Genomic DNA, 21,383 nt, shown 5'->3' on the forward strand with positions numbered 1-21,383 from the left:
CAGGAATAAGTTTCTTAAGAAGAAAAAGTTTGTGCACATATCTGTTGCAAAAGTACATCGAAACCGTACAGAATCACTTTGTGTTGGCATTGTAAAAGTTCGCTCTTGCAGTACCATTACAAATATCGCAGAGATTTTGGATAGTCCAGAAAAACAAAACAGACTGCAGCACAATCAAACCAAAAAAAATCATTTTAGAACAAAAGTATGGTAATTTGGCCATTTAAATACCTGAACTGCTGTGGTTGGGAAGAATTTGCCAAGTTGCAAAATCCTAGGAAGAGAGGGGAATGGTTTTCTGTCATACAGCTAGGTGGTTGTTTTCTTCCTCAGCACTTCATCTCAGGCTTTGTATCGCTTGCCTAGAAGGCTGAGGCCATTCAAAGAGATTTGGGAATTGCAATATATAATAACTCATTGGTATTATCTATTATCTATTATCTATTATCTATTATCTATTATCTATTATCTATTAATGTGTACATATATAAAATTATTAACTAGACTTGATTTTCCCCAATGCAAATCACAAGAGTACATCTGAAGAAAGGGGTGACTTAGGCTTAAAAGGAACAGAGTCAGCAACCTCAGTGCTGAGCTGCTAAGGCAAAGTAGAAAATTAATGAGCCCTGAGAATGGTGTTCCTGTAATGGCCCAGAGAGAGCTCAGCTAGACAAGGCACCTAGTCCAGCTATCCCCTTTTGTACAGCAAGAAATGTGTAGCAATCTATAGACTGTGTGACCTGCCACCTGGATATCATCAATACCTGAAGGTACTGAGGGAGCTGGCAGACATGCTTGCCAAACCCTTTCCTGTCACCTTTGAGCAGTCCTGGCTGATGGGAGAAGCTCCACTGGACCAGAGGCTGGCTGATGTTATACTTATTTAGAAGAAGGGTTGGAGAGAGGATCCAGGAGACTACAGGCCTGTCAGTCTGACCTCAGTGCCAGGGAAAGTCATGGAGCAGGTGATCTTGAGTGCTATCATGAAGCACATGCAAGAGAACCGGGTGATCAGGCCCAGTCAACATGGGTTCACAAAAGGCAGGTCTTGCCAAACTAACCTGATCGCCTTCTATGACAAAGTGACTCGCCTACTGGACGAGGCAAAGGCTGTGGATGTGGTCTTCTTGGACTTCAGCAAAGCCTTTGACACTGTTTCTCACAGCGTTCTGCTTGAGAAACTGTCAGCCTCTGGCCTGGACAGGCGCACACTCTCCTGGGTGGAAAACTGGTTGAATGACTGGGCCCAGAGAGTGGTGGTAAACGGAGTTAACTCCAGCTGGAGGCCAGTGACAAGTGGTGTCCCCTGGGCTCAGTGCTGGGTCCAGCCCTGTTCAATGTCTTTATCAACGACCTGGATGAAGGCATCGAGTGCACCCTTAGCAAGTTTGCGGACGACACTAAGCTGGGTGGAAGTGTTGATCTGCTGGAGGGTAGGGAGGCTCTGCAAAGGGATCTGAACAGGCTGGACCGCTGGGCAGAGTCCAATGGCATGAGGTTTAACAAGGCCAAATGCCGGGTCCTGCACTTGGGGCACAACAACCCTATGCAGTGCTACAGACTAGGAGAAATCTGGCTGGAGAGCTGCCTGGAGGAGAGGGACCTGGGGGTGTTGGTTGACAGCCGGCTGAACATGAGCCAGCAGTGTGCCCAGGTGGCCAAGAAGGCCAATGGCATCTTGGCTTGTATCAGAAACGGTGTGACCAGCAGGACCAGGGAGGTTATTCTCCCTCTGTACTCGGCACTGGTGAGACCGCTCCTCGAATCCTGTGTTCAGTTCTGGGCCCCTCACCATAAGAAGGATGTTGAGGCTCTGGAGTGAGTCCAGAGAAGAGCAACAAAGGTGGTGAAGGAGCTGGAGAACAAGTCTTACGAGGAGTGGCTGAGAGAGCTGGGGTTGTTTAGCCTGGAGAAGAGGAGGCTGAGGGGAGACCTCATTGCTCTCTACAACTACCTGAAAGGAGGTTGTGGAGAGGAGAGAGCTGGCCTCTTCTCCCAGGTGACAGGGGACAGGATGAGAGGGAATGGCCTCAAGCTCCGCCAGGGGAGGTTTAAGCTGGCCATCAGAAAAAAAATTTTTACGGAAAGGTTCATTGGACACTGATAGAGGCTGCCCAGGGAGGTGGTTGATTCACCTTCCCTGGAGGTGTTTAAGGGACAGGTGGATGTGGTGCTGAGGGGAATGGTTTAGTGATTGATAGGAATGGTTGGACTTGATGATCCAAGAGGTCTTTTCCAACCTGGTGATTCCATGATTCTATGATCTGGCCTAGAAAGAAGGAAACGTCTTAGAACAGAACCAAGCCAGCGAAGAGTTTAAGTCCATAACTACCATATCCCAGATACATGCCCTCATCATCAGATGCTTAACCTAGAGAGGTCATTTTTAATATGCCAGCTGAAAAGAAAAATAGTTTCTTGATTGAACTGTTGATTTCAATAGGTGCTTAATCCCCAAGCTTTTACATCTCTGGACAGTAATCATCTTTGTGGCTCACTTCAATTTTTTCTTGTTGTTCCTATAAGCTGAAACTGCTTCAGTCTGTGGTTATGACAGTCTTGTTCAATTGTGAGAAACTGACGATGCTCATGTTTCCATTAAGAGAGAAGATTTGAAAACAGATTTTTTTTTATTTTTGCTGAGTGCTCCAACCAGCAGGCTCTTGTTTAAAATGGGAGAGACCCATACTTGCAGTCAGTTCTCCAGCTGCTTTGTCTCAGGCCTTACACAAAACCCATATAATATGGTAGGTATGTCTTTGCAAGCAGTATAGGGAACAGTATGAAAATACTGCTGGACCTTTGAGCAGGGTGAATCTCTCACATTTGTCTCCTGGCAGAAATTTAAGAGACCGCAGATTTGGGCACTAGTGTTTAGCACTCAAGTACCTTTGTAAATCTAGCCGCAAACCCAAAACCAAGAGGAATTTGAAATAGCTAATACAGGAGACTTAAGTTACAGAAATGGCTAATGGCCCCTGTTTTTTGATGTTATGCTTTGATTTGCATGTTATGCTTTTAGATTCATTAAATATCTTTTCCTGTTTGAGGATATTGTGGTTTCCCCCTGTTAACAGAGAAATGCTTACTTGAAAGCAGTATCTCAGTTATGTGGGAGAATGATTGAAGCATTTTAAGAAAAGAATAAAAAGCTCTCTTAGGAAGAGTATTTTTAATGCCTGAATGCATTAGGCTTCAGGAAAGACAGCTGCGTCATTTTGTATATTGAGAACAGGTTCCAAATGCGTGTACAAGTATATATGGCCACATGGAGAGCTACACATTATTAGCTTGTAATTCCGCGTTAATAGTTAAGCCAGACATAATAACCAACAGTACTGAGCTAGCCATTACAGATTTGGAGATGATGGCTGGAGCAGGTCTTTCAGATCACGTTCATTTATCAGCTGCTCTCCCTGGGAAAGGTAGGTACTCAGTACAACACTGATTTCTCTCTTGGACTCTAGTAGCTTGTCTTGCTCTAATGGGAAATTAGTGTGAATAAACTGGCTCAGAAGTAATCTGCTTAGACTCTGTTCTCACGGTTTAACCAGGCATCCAGGTGAAAAAGGCTAATGTCACTCAGGCCAGTGAATGAACATACATTTTGTTTTAAACACTCAGTTAATGAACAAGAATTGAACGGAATCTTGTCTGAACCTTCAAAAAGGATATTTTACTTTGCCTACTATAACACAGTTTTAAGAAAATACAGTGCTTACTTGTGCTTACTCTGTACCAGCAAAGTGCTAGCAGAGTGTATAGCAAAGGTCAGCTTTGGGTGGATGAGGTGCTGAAGGGCACGGTTTAGTGATTGATAGGAATGGTTAGACTCAATGATCCTGTGGGTCTTTTCCAACCTAGTGATTCTATGATTCTTTAACTTTCTTACAGGAATAGGTCAGCTCTCTGCATGAGGAGACAGGTCACGAGTAGGTTGAAGTCATAATTACTAATATGATCTTCACATAAAAGCTGCCTGCTTTTGTCCTTGTACCATATGGTGCTCACAGTTATTTTCTTTGTACTAAGCCCATCTTCATAAAACATGCCATATCAGTAAGGACAATCACGAAGTATTCAATTCATAATTTGCTTATATGTATTGCTTGAATTAAAAAACATAATATTCCCCTGTGATTCCTGATCCTTAGTTATTCTAGAAACCAAAAGTCCTGGTGAGAGACTATTCAGAGTCACAGTCTCAGCTCTTTTTGCCTTTTCTTATTTATCACTGGGAGCTCTGGCTTTTCAGAATGCAGCATATTCAGAAATGTCATTGCATCATAAGTTCTCATTTACTTTTTTGAAGACAGGACCAGCTAGCAATATATTTGCTACAAGAAACTAATTTTGCATAACAGCTTTTGTATAACAGATGTTCATCTGTTTAAGAATGCCTAAATCTGTTTTTCTTTCTCTATGTAAAGAATGATCCATGGAAAAAGAATCCTACATGAATACAGGTAATGCTATTAAACTCTACAGCTGGGAACATTTATAATCTGAAATCCTGAATAACAGCCTTCAAGTCAAAAGCAAGAACTGTACAAACGTAAACTCCCACTGACCTCATAGAAACTCCCATGTGATTTTTACACTTGTTACATGTAGTACCTTTTAATAATATTTTTTCTCAAAAAAAAAAATATCAAAGTGTACTTGTGTACATAATTGTGATTGGTTTTATTCTTACTTCTCTGGTGAAAAAATTTACTCAATATTTGTGACTTTAGACTCCGCAGGAACCACTCCAGTGTATCATCAAACATAAACGTTAACAGCATTACTGTTAAAACATTACTGTTAAAAAAGCAGGTTTTTATATTAGTTGAATTGTATATCATGAAGTTTATTTTGGTTACTAAACAGGAACTCCCACAGGTGTTCCTGTATTTTGTGCTTATCTAAAAGTTAAGTGTTTCCAATTTAATTCTACTGGTATAGTGATGCCTAGGGATTTGGGGGAAAGGAAATGTGAAAATGAAAGAGACAAAATCTTTGTTCATCTGCTTGTACAAATCTGCGTATGAAACACCTTCTTGTACATGGAGGGGGAAACAAAGACAGGACAGAGACCTGCAGCTCAGGGTGAGGGCAGCTACTTCATGCCCCATATAAACTCTGGCCATGAGTACTGGGGCTAGGTGGGATGCATGGTACAAGAGGCTCAGATGGATCTTGTGGCGATACTGAAGATATAAAAAGTAGTTTAAAACCTGAAAGTGTAGAAAGGAAGGCAGAAGGTTGGACTCATATGTGAGCTCTGAGGAGGAGAGAGGAGCACACAGGGCTGAAAACCATTCTGCTGGTGGGTGCTGTGGTGGTGGCCCTGCCACGGCCAGGCTCCTTCTCGCAAGGACTGACCACAGCGCCACGGCAGCTTTGCCTTGCCCAGGCTGCAACGCTGGCTCAGAGGGCGCAGCCTACGCACCAGCAGCTCCCAGCTCCCCTTCTTGCTGTTACCAGGATGAATGGCTTCCGTAAGCAGGTGGTTTCTTTCATTCTCCCATGTCTTGACACCTGTGTTTGGTTCAGAGCTGAACTGTCATCATGTTGGGGTGATACCAAAAATGCCAGCAAATAAAATCTCCAAGAGCATCCGACTCATCCAAGACCAAACTCTCCAAGAGCATCCTTTAATTTCAGTGCTGGATGCATGAGGGAATGATTTCCATCATGCGTAATGAGACAAGCACCGATAACAGAATGTTTCCCACTTACATGCAGATGTATGCATTTTCCCAGAAATCTCATGCATATTCTGTTACTTTCCAAGGACTAATTTCAGTGTTTTTGTGAACTTCACAACAGCCATATCTCTATTAACTGGAGCTTTGGAGCCAGTTCTCTCTCTGACTTGCATTTTAGAGAGGGAAACACTGCAAACAGAGGTGATTATAGAAGACACATCTGTTCAGCACAGATCATACTGAACACAAGACACTGTCTTTGAGAAATGATAGTGTCTGGAAAAACACTGTTTAAAAGAAAATGCCATAAAAAAAACCCCAAACATGGTGTCAGATGGAATGGCAGGAAGATGTGCCAGGGGAGGTTTAGGTTGGATATTAGGAAAAGGTCCTCACTAGGAGGGCGGTGGAGTGCTGGAATAGGTTCCCCAGGGAAGCATAAAGGAAGAAATTAATCATTAAGAATTATAAGAATAATATGAAACAAATCTTGGCCAGCTTGCGGTAAGAAAGAATGTGATGGTAACAGGAGTTTAGCTTGTTTACTAGTTGAAACAAGAACAGTTCCCCAGCAGGAACAAAGGACAGACCCAAGCTCACCAAGAGGACACAATGAAGAAGGAGATAAGATAATCAGAGGATTATGAAGACATAAAGGAACTGTGATGTACATTCGAGAGTGGGTGATGTGATAATGAGTTCTATGTATGTTTAACCAATATTTCCCAAATACCAGTGCTTCTCAGAATCTGTATGAATGTGTATGTTTAACCAGTATAAAAGTCCTGTAACGAGCCTCAATGGTGACACACATTAGGTGAAATGATTCCCTGTGTGTCTGATGTCGTATAATGTACTAAAGCAATACCTGCTTAATAATCAAATTGGCATTGATTATTGAGTTTGGCATCAAGCAGCAACGGCACCAAACCTGACAATACCAAGAAGCGTTTGGACAACACAGCAGGTCCAGGGAGGTTATTCTCCCTCTGTACTGGGCACTGGTGAGACCGCTCCTCGAATACTGTGTTCAGTTCTGGGCCCCTCACCACAAGAAGGATGTTGAGGCTCTGGAGCGAGTCCAGAGAAGAGCAACAAAGCTGGTGAAGGGGATGGAGAACAGGCCTTAGGAGGAGCAGCTGAGAGAGCTGGGGTTGTTTAGCCTGGAGAAGAGGAGGCTGAGGGGAGACCTCATTGCTCTCTACAACTACCTGAAAGGAGGTTGTGGAAAGGAGGGTGCTGGCCTCTTCTCCCAAGTGACAGGGGACAGGACAAGAGGGAATGGCCTCAAGCTCCGTCAGGGGAGGTTCAGGCTGGACATTAGGAAAAAATGTTTCACGGAAAGGTTCATTGGGCACTGGCAGAGGCTGCCCAGGGAGGCGGCTGAGTCACCTTCCCTGGAGGTGTTTAAGGGACGGGTGGATGAGGTGCTGAGGGACATGGTTTAGTGTTTGATAGGAATGGTTGGACTCGATGATCCGGTGGGTCTTTTCCAACCTGGTGATTCTATGATTCTATGAACACCCTCAGACACAAGGTGTGAATTCTGGCGCAGGGACAGGAGTCGGGCTTGATGATCCTTGTTGGGTCTCTTCCAACTCAGGTCATTCTGTGTGAACTGTCAAAAAACGCAACGGCTTGGATGAAAACCTAACTCTCCTTCAGTATAAACCAAAATCATAGAATCATAGAATAACCAGGTTGGAAGAGACCCACCGGATCACCGAGCGCGCGTGCCGGCGCGCCACGTGACGGAAGGGGCGGGAGCGCGCGCGCGGGCGGTGAAGGGGCGGGGCGGGGTGGGCGGGAGCGCGCGACCGCGCGCTCCCGCCCACCCCGCCCCGCCCCTTCACCGCCCGCGCGCGCGCTCCCGCCCCCTCAGGCCGGACGCGGGGCCTCGCCTGCCCCCTTCCCTCCCGCCGCCACGGGGCGGGTGAGGCCGCTGGGAGCGCGGGGAAGGCGGGGAGGAAGAAGGAGGTTCGACTGGGGCGGGGGGGATAAGGAGGTGTCCTGGCGGGGCGTGGGGCCCGGCTGAACGGGGCCGGTGCTCCCTGTTGCGAGGTTCTTCCTGTCGCAGGTCACGGCTCCGAAGGGCCCGTGTGGCTGTTCGGGGCTGAGCCACAGAGGAGGCCGCAGAGCTGGTGGGGGGGGTCAGAGGGGAAGGCTGGAGAAGGGGGCACCGAGGAGGGACCTCGTAGCAGCTCAGTGCTCCCTCGCCAGGGGAGGAGGAGGAGCAGGAGCTAATCTTTTCTTGCTGGTGACCAGTGATAGGACCCGAGGGAGTCGGGCTGAGAGAGTTGGGCTTGTTCAGCCTGGGGAAGGCTCCGAGGAGACCTCATAGCGGCCTCCCAGTACCTGCAGGGACTACAGGAAAGCTGGAGAGGGACTGTTGGTAAAGGCTTGTGGTGATAGGACGAGGGGGTACAGGTATAAACCGGAGAGGGGCAGATTTAAGCTTCATATAAGGAAGAATTTTTTCATCATGAGGGTGGTGAGACACTGGCACGGGTTGCCCAGGGAGGCCAGGTTGGATGGACTTTGGGCAGCCTGATCCTCGTGGAAGGTGTCCTTACCCAGGGGTTGGAACTAGATGATCTTTGAGGTCTCTTCCAACCCAAACTGTTCTGTGTTTCTGTGAATGGCAGGAAGATGTGCCAGGGGAGGTTTAGGTTGGACATTAGGAAAAGGTTCTGCACCCAGATGGTGGTGGAGCATTGGAACAGGCTCCCCAGGGAATCAGTCATGGCACCAAGCCTGACAGTATTCCAGAAGCATTTGGATGACAACCTCAGACATATGGTTTGAATTTTTGGGTTGTCCTAGGAGTTGGACTTGATAATCCTTGTGAGTCCCTTCCAAGACAGGTCATTCAGTGATTCTGTGTGAAAATACCAGTTGTATGTTGCTACCTCAGGCCTTGTGCTCCCCCTGTAAGTGCCTGGTTAGCACACAAGGGACTTGATCCATTCTTCCTAAGAATGGTAGATCCATCCAAAATCTTGGTGATCCAAGATTTTTTTCCCTTTTCAAAGAGGCCAGGAAGGGTAGAATAGAATGTTTTAAAGAACATGTTTCCCTGTGGGCACCTGTTTGTATCCTGTGTTGCTAAGCACATTCTGAATTATTTGGACAATACATACAGATCTGACAGCATTTATAAACTGCTATAAAATTGTTCACGTGACATTAGGTAGGGGTAAAGGAGTTGGACAAGATGACTTCCTGATCCCTCCTAATCTATATTATTCCATGCTTTCATTGGAAAATAAGAGAGTAGGTATGCTCAGCACTGTTAAGAACAAAATAGGAAGGAGGAAATCAGTACAACACTGATGGAAAAAGTAGGCAAGTACTCCCAAGAATCAGTATGGTAGTTTGGTAAATGAAGAGATCAGTCACGATGGAGAAGGTAGCCTGAGACTTCGTTTCCAGCGTAAAAAGCTCTCATCAAAATATGGGTGTGTGGGATGTTCCTTCAGCCTGCAAAACCAGTAAGAGTTGTAGCTACTGGGGTGCAAGAACTCTTGATTAAATCTCTTGCAGTCTAGCTACCTAATGAAGACTACCCAAAAGATTAGTCTTTCTGCTGAGGCAGTGGTGCCTTTTTTTATCACTAAGGAATTGTTTTCATGCAGGACATCTTGTACATGTTCTATCGAAAGGGCTGCCACCTGAGGTGCAGGTATTTAATCCTTTTCCTGCTTTTAGGAAGCTGATTTCTACTTCCCAGTGGAGGCGGGTTGATTTCAAGCACTTTTGCTTACTTTGTTACAGAAAAGGAAACTGTCTGCTCTTTTGGGCCCTGTCACAGAAGTCTGAAAGCATTATGCCAATGTATGAGCTCACGGTCTCCTTGTATGCTTAGCAGCTTGTGCGCTTCGTGTTATCACACATCAAAAAGGGCATAGTAGACCTAAGTAAGGCAGAGAGGAGGGTGGCAGGATTATGAGCTTGGATGGTCTTTAGTGAGGTACAGAATGGCTTCCATAAGTATAAGAGTAACTAAATAGACCTGAAAGAGGATATAGGGGAAAAGTAAAATACAGAAGAGCCTCTGAAGTTAAAAACAGTAAGGAGAAAATATAAGGAGAAATGCATAGTATTATCTAATCTGAAAGCAAACTATGAACAAAAGGAAGCACTTTTCCACAAATAAGGGACTCATTGCCTCAGGATATTATGGAGGCAAAGTATAATTGGGTTCAAAAAGTATTTATTCAAATGTACGGAAAAGAGCTTCATTTGTATTACTTGGATTCTGCTTCTGGCTCCTCAGGAAATCCCAGAACAGCTGACTGCTTTCTATAGGTTGAAGAATAAAAAAACATTCTACAAGAAGTATTTTCTTCTTAGGCTCTTCCCAAAATATCTAAGCTTCAGAATAATTTCATATTTCAACAAGTGTTCTTTTTTCCTTTTTATTCAAATGCAGAAACAAAAAGCTCCAGGGCTAGTGTTAAAATGTAGGATTGTGTAGTGTCATTTAAACATAAATACAACATTATCAAATAACGCTCAGTGATATTTGCAAGGTGCATGACCAACACCATATGTTTAGGATGGAGTGAGACTTTGGGTCTCAGTGACTTTAGGACAAGATAGGTGCTTGCAGTAACAATATAATTGCAGCTGCTACATTTGCTTTGAATAAATAGCTGAATAATACATTATAGCCTATAGGTGTATATATCGCATTTCATCAACTGAATAGGAGCTATCATAACAATAGTATTGAAATGCTAGATTACATGCATAATTTTTTTCTTGAAGAATTAATTTGCATTTTTAGAAGTGGTGTCTCATTTAGTTCAAGTATTTACTTACTGGTGACTAAAAAATTAACAGATTACTAATTTTATAATTTGATACTACAAACAAGTAAGGGCTGCGATGTTGACAAGAACAGTGGTTATTCTTTTGCTTTGACGTGAAGTTCATGGATTTATTTGCAATTTGTGAATTAGTTTTGAAGATGGGCAAGGTTTGTGCCATTTTCGGAGGATCCCGAGGAATTGGAAAAGCTGTTGCGGAATTACTGGCACAGAAAGGCTGCCGCCTGGCGATTATTGCTAGAAATCTGGAAGTAGCCCAAGCCACTGCACGTAATCTTGGTGGTATGTGTGCTGCTTTGCAATTACTTCTTCACTGCCCAATGTTTAGGTAACTTGTAAAAGTAGTAAGTGATTAAATAAATGTAATTGTTTAACTCAAGGAAAATGGAAATAAAGGCTGAGAAATTTGAAAGAAAAGCTATATCAGTGCAAATTTTCTTTCACAGTATTTGTTGGCGAAGTTAAGTATGTTACGTATTCTGTTGAAAGATGTGAATTGTAAGATGAAAGGAATTGTTCAGGGTCACAACAGGGAGGGGGTATGAATTGAGTCATCCTTGGCTCCTCTCCAAGCCAGAACTGAGACTGGTCTGCTGATGCTAAGCTTCCAGTTTAAAAGGCCAAAAATATAAACCAAGAAATTGTCCCATAACTAATCAGTATGATACTTGAAAATTGTCCTTACTTAATTATCTGGAGATTAAATGGGTTCCCTAAGTTATAACCAGTTCAACATCTGTTTTTGCAATTTAGTCGGTATAGTCTGAAGGTTTGCCATCTTTTACTGTTATTATGATTTGCCTTTATTTCTATATAGCAGGACATTTGGCACTAAGCTGTGATGTATCCAGTGAACAAGAAGTCCAAAATACTTTTGAGGAGATGCAGAGGAATTTAGGTCCTATTAATTACTTGGTTAATGCAGCTGGGATCAACAGGTTAGTTACTCATTCCAAGATAGTATGTAACTCTAGATGACAGCATCTTACTGTAAAGTGCTAATGGCTTTTGAATTTAGTGAGAACGTTGTTAATGAGTTCATCTGAAAACAGTACTAATATTTTGTTCCTGATGACAGTAAAGTTCTAATAGATGATAGAGCTTTTACTGTAGTTTTTGCATGCTAAGTTTGTTAGTTCTCTCTCTGCTCTTCTTTCTTCCACTTCTTCCCCCTGCAATGGTCCAAAAGAGCGCTTGATAACCTCTCTGCAAAGGAGACTGTTGCCAAAGGCACAGCTAACTTTTTTTCTTGCTGTGTGTGGTCCTTGGAATGTCATCATTTTGAATGTTAGAATGTATAGAACCATGTAAATCCTCATTAATGTTCCATTCGTCAGTCATTTTCTATTATGAGTAAATGGATTGTTCCCTGAGTTCTTTTGGGTTTTCTTCTGTTTGTCAGGGATGGTTTATTACTGAGAACCAAAACCGAAGATATGATAACCCAGATTCACATCAACCTTTTGGGAACAATGTTGACATGCAAAGCTGCTGTAAAAAGTATGATTCAGCAACAACAAGGAGGTGCTATTGTCAATATAGGTATGTTGCTTGTCTGATACAGTGGAAGTCTATATACTGGTTTTCCAGAAAGGTTTAGTAGGTGTAATGTTGTTACTTGTTACAATTGACTATTTTCTTTGTATTTAGACATTCTGTACTTAGCATGTCTTTGCAAATGCTTGTTCTATTGTGTAATTTCAGCAATTTCTAAATGTAAAAACATCTTGTTTCAGTAATAAATACGTCAGAGTTTATATTTCATTTACAAAAAGTTTTACCATTCTTTATTAGTTCTTTCAGCAGCTGCTGGTTATAAGCTAAGAATCAAATAGGTGCGGTTGTGGGTTTTTTTGTGCAAGGATATATTTTTAGAAAGCTCTTCATTTTACTCTGCTGCTGCTTATTGGTTACAAAAATATGAATTCCACAAAAATCACAGATAACTGGAGGGATTTACTTATCTCAGCAGTAGGCTATGAAGTACATTTTGTAATACACTTTTAATTCCTTTTCTTGTAATTTCATCTTCCATTCCAAATATAAAACTAAAATGATAATGCCAGTACAAGGTTTCAAATTAGCCACTTAATCTTTTCTTCTCTTTGATGTTTGTTTATTTTAGGAAGCGTTGTAGGACTTAAAGGCAACTCTGGTCAAAGTGTATACAGCGCTACCAAAGCAGGCTTAGTTGGATTTTCACGCTCTCTTGCTAAAGAAGTAGCCAAAAAGCAAATTCGAGTCAATGTGGTTGCTCCAGGTTAGTTTTTGGAAAGCTCCTACTGTTGCAATACTGATATCAAGACTGCTGGATATTTGCTATACTCTGAAAGTAACTTAAGACAAATAATCTCCTACAAATTTTTTAAGTGAACTTTTCAATTTATTTTTTTCAGTTTAAAGTATAATACATTCTCTTATAAAACCTTCAGTGTCTTTAGGAGAATACTGAGAAATTGGGAAGATTGTGTCTACCTGTTCCTCTATCCATTATCACATAACAAATATCTTCTTTTCTTTGTTCCTCCTTCAAACCCTGCTGTCCTTGCAGATGAAAGGATTAGAACTAATTATGTACAGACAGCTACCCTTGCCTCCTGCTAGAGAATGCTTATTTGTTGTTAGAGAAACATGAAAGACCATGAGAAGCTGGCATGGAAGCATCCCTGTCTAGCCCTGTAGTATAAGGAGGGAGTCTGGAAAGTAAGTTCTGTAAGATAAGGCTGTGATTTCACAAGACAATCTAGTTCAAGCAAACAACAATCCTTAAGGAAAAATCCTTCTGTCTTTTCTGACTTTTCCCCTCTGTAGCTGTGTATTCTGCTGCTCGCTCTGTGCTAGCTCTAATGCCTTTCAGACCTCTACATGAACCAGTTCAACTTGTGAATTAGGCGGTACTTTCCCTTCTTGGTGGCAGCTAGAAAGCAGGTTTTTATGAAGCTGCAGTGTGACAAGAAATGCAGCAGTGGGAAAACTTGAGTATCAGATAACTGAAAAATGTAAAGAAATGCCCTTCAAAACTGTCAAGAAATTCTCTTCAAATGAGTGCTGTAGTAGAAATTATGCAGGTGCTGCTGTAAGTTCTAAAATATAAAGGAAGCATTTGCAAGCTGTAGAGATTTCTTCTCAGAGATCTCATAATCTTATTTTTATTGAGAATGCTTTGGTGAGATAACTGTATTTTGTCTTCAGAAAAGAGATACAAAATATGGTTTTGGGACCCAAGCTTAGTTACCCTTTTTTTTCTTAATGGATTACACCAGTGCTTCCAAAGCTGGAAGACATTTTATTGGTCAGGTAAAAAATTGGTTTCAGCTGTAAAATGATGCAGACTGACTTCTGAGACTTTGAAGAATGGTATCTGGTGCTGAACTCTGGAAGTAGATTTCAATTTAGAGAATTCCAGGGAGAATCTGCTGGAGAAGTTTAGTTGAAGGTGAGGTAACCCTTCACATTTCTCTCCTCTCTCAGGCTTTATTCACACAGAGATGACTGCTCATTTGGAAGAAGATGAGTTGAAGAAAGCAATTCTCCTTGGACGATTTGGAGAGCCTCATGAAGTTGCACAAGCTGTTTTTTTTCTTCTAGAGTCCCCCTATGTTACAGGGAGTACTCTAGTTGTAGATGGAGGCTTACAGCTTCTGACTTAAATACTACTTTGCATAAAGTACTTGCTTAAATGTCCCAACAGTAATATATAAATATATGCTAATTAAAGGGGAGGTGGTGGAAATTAATTGAAGATTGATGTATGCAAATGGCTTGGTATTACCTAGTCAGAGGAGAAATTCAGCAATGGCAAAGTCCAGTGTGTTATGTTTAGACACCCGAAAGAGTCCATTTGGTATAATGAAGTCTGTGTATGTAACAGTTTGAAAAAGACCTGGCTTTGTGATGGTGATAGTTTTAAATAACATGCTGATACATTTTTAAAGCACTGTATTTTTATAAAGTGATGTTTTCCAGTTTGGGATAGAGTGGAGATTTTATTCAAATGATCTTGTTACACAAAGATTAATAAAGTGTGGAGCCATATTCATTTGTTGGCAGGTATGATTGCAACAAGTTTTTGATGTAGGGTGAAGACTGTGAACTACATAATTTCTTTATTCTTATCAGTTAGTACAAAGTGGCAAGAAGTTTCCTTTGAGTTTGGTTTGTTTGTGTCTAACCCTACAAAGTTAGGAGCTTCTAGATCTTCAGCACACCTGAATTGCCTTTAGGAGGTTTAATTGTATGCAGTGTGTTTTTGGAAAGACAAAACCTGCTCAGTTCCATTCTTGAATTAACTCCTTTAATCCAGTAGCACTTGCATGTGTATGTTGAAGAAGTGTTGATTGGTCACTGGAGTTGCTAATTCTATAATATTCTGAGTCTGAGCTGTACATACAATGGTAAACAGTGCAGTTGTGAACATTGCTACAGGAAAACCTTTTCACTGACTCAGTAGATGTTTAGAAAACACGTCACTTCCATATGAAGTCAAGGTATATTGCTCTGTGTCTTGAACGCTCAGTTCAACTATATTATGTTGATGCTCTTTGATATGTATGTATAAACGATAAGATAGCCATTTATTTTATTCAGAGCAGCCTTTGAAGCAGAGTAATTATTCAGCTCTGTAAACAATCCTGTGTTCCTCTCTTGCTAAAAAATTACAAAAAAATTTGTCCTCAGGCTTTTCTACTGAGATCAAGTAATTTTTGGTAATTGATGTTTTTGTCATCTTTGAAGAAAAGTATGAATGTGGCTTAGGACCTTCATTTCTTAGGTCCAGTGTTCATTGCATCATGATCCAGATGTTGATTCAGCTTTTGAAATTACTTCCAGCCTTGGCACAAACCGAAGTACAGAATGAAGAGATTTCACCGATGATAACTTTGAATCTTTAAAGTCTGAAATTTTCTTCATTCGTGCAGCTGAGAAATTTTGTCTTTATGCCAGAAGACAGTGCATGTTCAAGCTTCTCACAGGTATGTATTGAAAAATAATACAATGAACCGTTGTATATTCAGGGGATTTTACAGTTTGTTGTGTTCCTCACATTGGAATATGAAATACCACTAAAGGTAGTCCTTTCAGGAGTCCTTATCTTACTGTGATTTCTCAGTGGAGAGGTGGCGGTCATTGTCATGAGAAGTTGTGTGTCATATGTGTCTTTGCACCAAAAATATAATTGCTCATTATGTTTCTTTTTGATAGGAATTGGCCAGAGAATAGATGATTTTTTTTTCCAAGGGCACTGAAGATGAGGAAGAACAGCTGGTACTGCCATTTTTACTAGTCAAGTAGTAATATGTCAGTAACTTGGCTCCTGTCCATACCTGTCCTTAGTATTTTGCAGGCAAAGCTTGTGTGATGTATCTTGACCAGGAGCCAAAACTAAGAGACTAAAAATAATTTCCTCTTGGTGAATTCTGACCTTAATTATTATTATTTCTAGTTTTATTGAGCAAGGGAACTTTTAAGTGTTATTAGCAATGACATTTTTAGTTTATATTTGTGATTAAAACCTGGAATAACACCCTCAGAAGAATCTCAGGATGCTGCTAAGTAATTTTTTTAAGATATTGCAGTACAACGTTTTTGCTATTGCTGTTGCTATAGGATTAGGCTGAAGTGTTGGTAGCCTTGAAGTCATACTTCTAAAAGACCTTTTTTCCCCCTTTTCTCCAACCTGGTAAATTAGAACTGAAAGCTAGTTAAAAGCAGTAATCCATTTTGGCATTTACTGCGTACATCTACCCTAAGAAGGACTATTTGTCAGACCAGGGTTTGGTCTGGCCTGGTGTGACGCCTTAGACGGCAGAAGTAGTGAGCGCGCAGGGTAGGTAACAGATCAAGTGTAGGATGATGTCTCCTTAGAAGACTTCTGTACCTCCAGCAGTTTGTGATTGGTATGTTTGAATCTGCCACTTGATAGTTCTGGTTGAGGCCTGTGAGTTCTTAGATTTGATGAGGCGTTACAACAGCCCTCTTGTGCTTTCTTTGTGTTGCTTTTGAATTTGTAGACCTCCATTGTATCCTGACTGCTTCAGTTGTTTCTGTTACAAACCAAAGAGTCATATTTCTTTTGGTTGCTTGTTGCTGGGAAGCTCTTTTTTACCTTAAGTCATCTTTGTAGTCATTTACTTTTTTAGTTTCTTAAGAAGGGAGGAGCAGGTGGAACAGCTTGTGGTATTCCCTGTGGATTTATCTTAAAAAAAAAAACCAAACCCAAAATATTTTGTGTTTTGTTTTATATTACTTCCAAAAGTAATGCCTAATTTTTCTGCCTTTTTCTCACCTTTACCTCAGTCCTGAAATCAACAGTCATCTTGGAGCCTATTTCCTTTTACATTTATTTAGGACTGGTTTTATTTTCTTTCTTTTATTTTTTTTCCCCTAGTTTGAATTTATCTACATTTATCTACAGGGATTTTAGTCTGCTGGTTTTAACATCTATTTCCTTAGTGAAATGATTATGCAGTTTTTCTTTTAATCCCTTCATTCCTTTATTACTTTGAGTAACTCAGCATTACCGGAATAACAGAAATTGCTGTCTTGGAACCCTTATGCGTGGATTGTAATTTGCTAGCCCCAGCACAGGTGCCTGTGGTGTTCTCTTGGCGATCTGTGTCCTTAGGAAAGAACAGCTGCCGATTCATACCCTTTCTCTTCTATCTTTAAATAATTCACTGATATGACATCTTCTCTTGGCAGCACAGACAGCATCTTTAATGGCTTTTGGCAAGGAAATAGTTCAGATGCTTTTTAGAATTTCAAGCATGCTCTATTAGGTCTCCTTACTCTCATCTCTTTTCAGTCTTTAGAAGAACTGTGAAACATTAATCAAACAAAAGTAATGCTGACTTCCCTTAGTATGTTTATCTGGTTGTTTTAATGTCTTTAGAGCAATTTCTGGCAGTTTGCTATGTGCAGAAAAATACTGTTAGTCTGCAGATCCCTGGATCCCTCTGGAATCTCTTCTTAAAAATACTAGTGATCCACCCACAAAACTCCCAAAAGCTTGCTATCACTCTGCCAGCTTCCAGTCATTTGATAATGATGTAATTTTAACACTGAAGTTTCACACTGCAATTGCCTAATTTCCTTTAGCATTAAGGTGTGGCAGCCCCCAGCCCCAGCATTTGTCACTCTTCCCTCTGTTACGTCTTTTAATGTTTTGCTCTGAGGGGTAAAAACTTCACCAAGTTGTCTGTAGAGGTTCTGCTCATGTTCCTGCATGACCAAAATCTGATTTGGGGTTTTCTTTAGAGGTTGGGGGCTTGTTTTTTTTTCTGTGGCCTTGCCTTCCTTGAGCACTTGACTTGTCATTTTGATCGTCTGCTTATCCTATTCAGGCATGGTACCAGTTGTTTGTTGCACTTCTGTAAACTGTTCCTCTCCGTGCTCTGATCTGCCTGGGAATTTTGCATTCAATGGCGGATTCTGTTTGACTGCTAAAGCTAGACTGCTGTTTTCACAAAGGTTGACTTAATTATAGTAGCTCATAATCCATGTCAGCTTCTCCCTCCCCACAAATAAAAGTTTAATTTTGCATGTGTACCTAAAGTCTGAGTTTACTGAAGTTGCATACATCCAATCATATGTTGTCGTCAGGCGTTGCTTCTTAATTTTTTTGACTTGTCTTTCTGGTTTCATTTTAGCATATTTTCTTATGTTATGTTGCTCCTTTTTTATGGAAGTCTGCAGTAGTGGGCTGTTCCCTTTGTTAATAAACCTGGCTGATATTCTCACAGAAGTAAAAGTTACCATCACAAAGCCATCTTGGAAACCAGCATTTTGACTCGGGCCTTGCAAGCTCCCTGGGAGCACAGCCAGACTTGAGTGTCTCTGGCCAAATGAAAAAAATATGTTAACAAAAAAATGGGCTCTTGACATCTTCAGTGTGACATTTATCCAACCTGCTGATAATTACTAACTTCCATTACATTTATATTGCTGCCCTTATAGTCCTCGGATGTCATAGCTAGTGCCATCATCTTAATTGTGTTGGTAAGAATATTGTCTAACAACAGATTTTACCTTATTAGGCCTGTAAATTCAATCTGTATTTGATTTGATGAGCTAATATATTGATACATGGTTTGATGATTTCCTGTATATTTTTTATTAATATTGTGCTTATTTATCTTGCTGCCATCATATTTCTGGTATGCCTGCTATGTCACACTGTCCTTGATTAAAAACAGACATTTGGGTTTTACATCTTGCACTGTTAGTGTTTGCACCAAGCTGTATGTAAACGTACGTTTTAGGTATTTTTGCGTGTGAGTAGGACTGTGGGCTTGACTGACGTACCATGGTTTCTCAGTGCAATTTTGGAAACTTTCACCAGACATACAAACTTTCTGTAATTCCATTCCTAGTTGGAAGTGAGACCATGTGCTTTTTATTTGTCTGATGTTTCTTCATCTGCGATATTATTTAAAACTCTCCTATAATCTTTAATTAAGTTTCAGTGGAGCCTTGTTTCTCCTGCTTATCTCTTTAAAAGTGTGTTTGTAACTTAGAACTTGCTGTAGTGAACTCACTGTGTTTGTTTTCTACTTCCGAGGCACATATTGTGGTTGACTATCATTAGTAGAAGTTTCTCACAGGACACAAAATGTCAGTGAGGCCCTTTTTTAATATTGCAGCTGTCATGGGGAGCAGCTTTTCCAGACTTTCTTTGATGGCAGCAGATGCAGAGACTGTGCCGAGTTGGTGTGTGATATCCCGTGAAGAGATTTCATTTCGGCCTCCTGAGGGCAGTCTATCCTAAGTCATTACTATATTGGTGTATCTATATATTATATTAGTGTATCTGTGTAGTTTTAGGGAAGTGCAGTTGCCTTTCTAGATACAGCATTGCTAGCTGGCATTGCTGTTACCAGTTCTGTAAAATCCAGATCCATATATCTTGAGCTATTTGAGCATGTAAGGCATAATTTTTGAAGGTGGTAAGGATTTCAACGTTGAGTTCAGTGAAATTTGGATAGAAAATGGCTGTCTAAATTCCAGCCATCAACATCGTGTTCATTACATCATTATCTACAGTTGAAGCATACGTTGTAATGCTTCTCTGTTGCTGTTAGATTTTCCTCCTTTGATGTATTGCATAGTGTGGGAGGTGGTATTGCATGAAACTGAAATCTGTAGTGCCTCTTGCAAGTATGTGGCTCTTTTTTAAAGTGTAATATAGTTTGTTTAAGTAAAGCTAATGGAAACGGACCTTTCCAAGACCAGATGCACCCACTTAATTCAGGTAATTATGAAAAGACAGGACAATTGTAGTGGAGGAGAGAAACCTTTAAAGAACCTCAGTGCTTTAAGAACGCTCATGAAGCCCTAGATTACATTTTATTGTCACACAGACATTATGTTCAGTTTCAGACCACGTGCTGAAGGCTCCTTTTTGCTGTAGGTATGTCTACTGAGTTAGTGACAACTATCACCTGTACTGTGCCAGACATCGGCATGACTATGACCACAACTGCTCTAGCATTTTATGCTTTTAATTTTCATAGTAACAGCTCTTATTTGTTAAGACCTGGGATATTTTTGTTTCATGGAACAAAATACAACACTGAAACTTAGAATTGTGTTTTTTCCAATCTTTTTTAAATACATCAGATCCAGTTTTACTATTTTTTTCTCCTTTGTTTTATTTGTATAATTCACCGTTGTAGCCTTGTATCCAGAGATAAAAATGAATCTTTGTCTTCGTTATTAAAACTAAAATTGCCTTGGCTGCTTGGAGATCTGGTAACAAATCACCTGTTTGGTTAAGATGATGTCAAACACGGTGAAACAACATAGCAGTAAAACCCACCAAATCTTCCTTGGTATTGTTATACGCACTTTCGGATAATGTCAGTGGGAGCATGGGGAGCAGATGCCACTGAGCTAACACCGTCCTGAGCAAATGGAGCTGTGTTGTTGTTACTGTTTCCCAGGCCGCTGGCTGAGGCTGTGGAGCGGCCTTGCATGCGTAGCATCTGACGTGGTTGAAATTGTTGTGTTGAACAATTTGTTCAGAAATAACTGCAAGCTGATTATATGGTACTGCTGAAGCATGCAAGTGAAGCACTTTGATGTTTTGTGGATTCTAATTTGCAGATCTCCCAGCTGTGTATGTCGAATGTGCTAAATGCGCTTCCTGCTTCTTTTATTCTGACCTTTTTGTTCTAGTGCTTTCAGCTATTTGATAGATTTCTATTGAAAACTTCCTGCAACCCTAGAGAAAAGAAACAATATACTAATTGTGTGTGTTTTGAATAGATGCTGTTTAGGGTGCGTATCTGATTTTTGATGGTGAGGTGGCTCACCTAGCAGTAGAGTGGAACCACATCTGTTCTCTGCAGTTTCCTGTAGCTCTTTTGTTGGGAGGCAGATAGAATGGAGAGCACCTGTAGTTTTATAGTTCACCATATTTTTCAGGGCACCAGAATGGAGGATGCATTGAGCTTTCTGCTGTGCAGTGAAGCTGCATGCAGTTGATCTGTAAATATGAGATTAATGGGGTTAATGTGCTCCATTGTTTTGCAAAGCTGTTTACTAATTTTTCTATAAAAATCTTTGTTTCTGTTAGCACCGTGATGCTTGTCTTCCTAATGCTGCGTTACCTGGCTTCCTGTAGTGCTTATCATGTGGCTGCATCTCTTACTGATTAATTAAGGTGATGTCTTTCCATTCAGGGTAGAACTAGATGTACTAGATTATTAACATGAGGTGAATTTTGTTCATAAGAAATTATTTATTCAGACATGCACAGCTGAAGCTGTCCATGAAGAGGTACTTGCATTGCCATACTTAGGTTTGCCTCTAACAGGGGCAGCTCATTCAAGCTGCCCTTACTCTGTTGTCCTCT

The 21,383-nt window shown here is 41.0% G+C and overlaps 1 protein-coding gene across 5 annotated transcripts; it reads left to right on the forward strand.

Moving 5' to 3' along the window:
- The first annotated feature begins 7,571 nt into the window (after positions 1–7,571).
- On the forward strand, positions 7,572–14,563 carry CBR4 (carbonyl reductase 4). Of its 5 annotated transcripts, none has more exons than XM_069855792.1 (6): positions 7,572–7,673; positions 10,661–10,810; positions 11,346–11,466; positions 11,931–12,070; positions 12,654–12,788; positions 14,000–14,563. In XM_069855792.1, exons 2-6 carry the CDS (start codon positions 10,669–10,671, stop codon positions 14,176–14,178), a joined length of 717 nt encoding a protein of 238 aa, XP_069711893.1. In that variant the 5' UTR covers positions 7,572–7,673; positions 10,661–10,668; the 3' UTR covers positions 14,179–14,563. The 5 variants fall into 5 exon arrangements, with proteins under 5 accessions (XP_069711893.1, XP_069711895.1, XP_069711891.1 ...); XM_069855794.1 differs by having other exon boundaries at positions 7,576–7,629; XM_069855790.1 differs by lacking the exon at positions 7,572–7,673 and adding an exon at positions 9,138–9,187.
- The last annotated feature ends 6,820 nt before the right edge of the window (positions 14,564–21,383 follow it).

This window comes from Phaenicophaeus curvirostris, chromosome 4 (assembly GCF_032191515.1).
Source record: "Phaenicophaeus curvirostris isolate KB17595 chromosome 4, BPBGC_Pcur_1.0, whole genome shotgun sequence".
In the NCBI taxonomy this organism is placed as follows: Eukaryota; Metazoa; Chordata; class Aves; order Cuculiformes; family Cuculidae; genus Phaenicophaeus; species Phaenicophaeus curvirostris.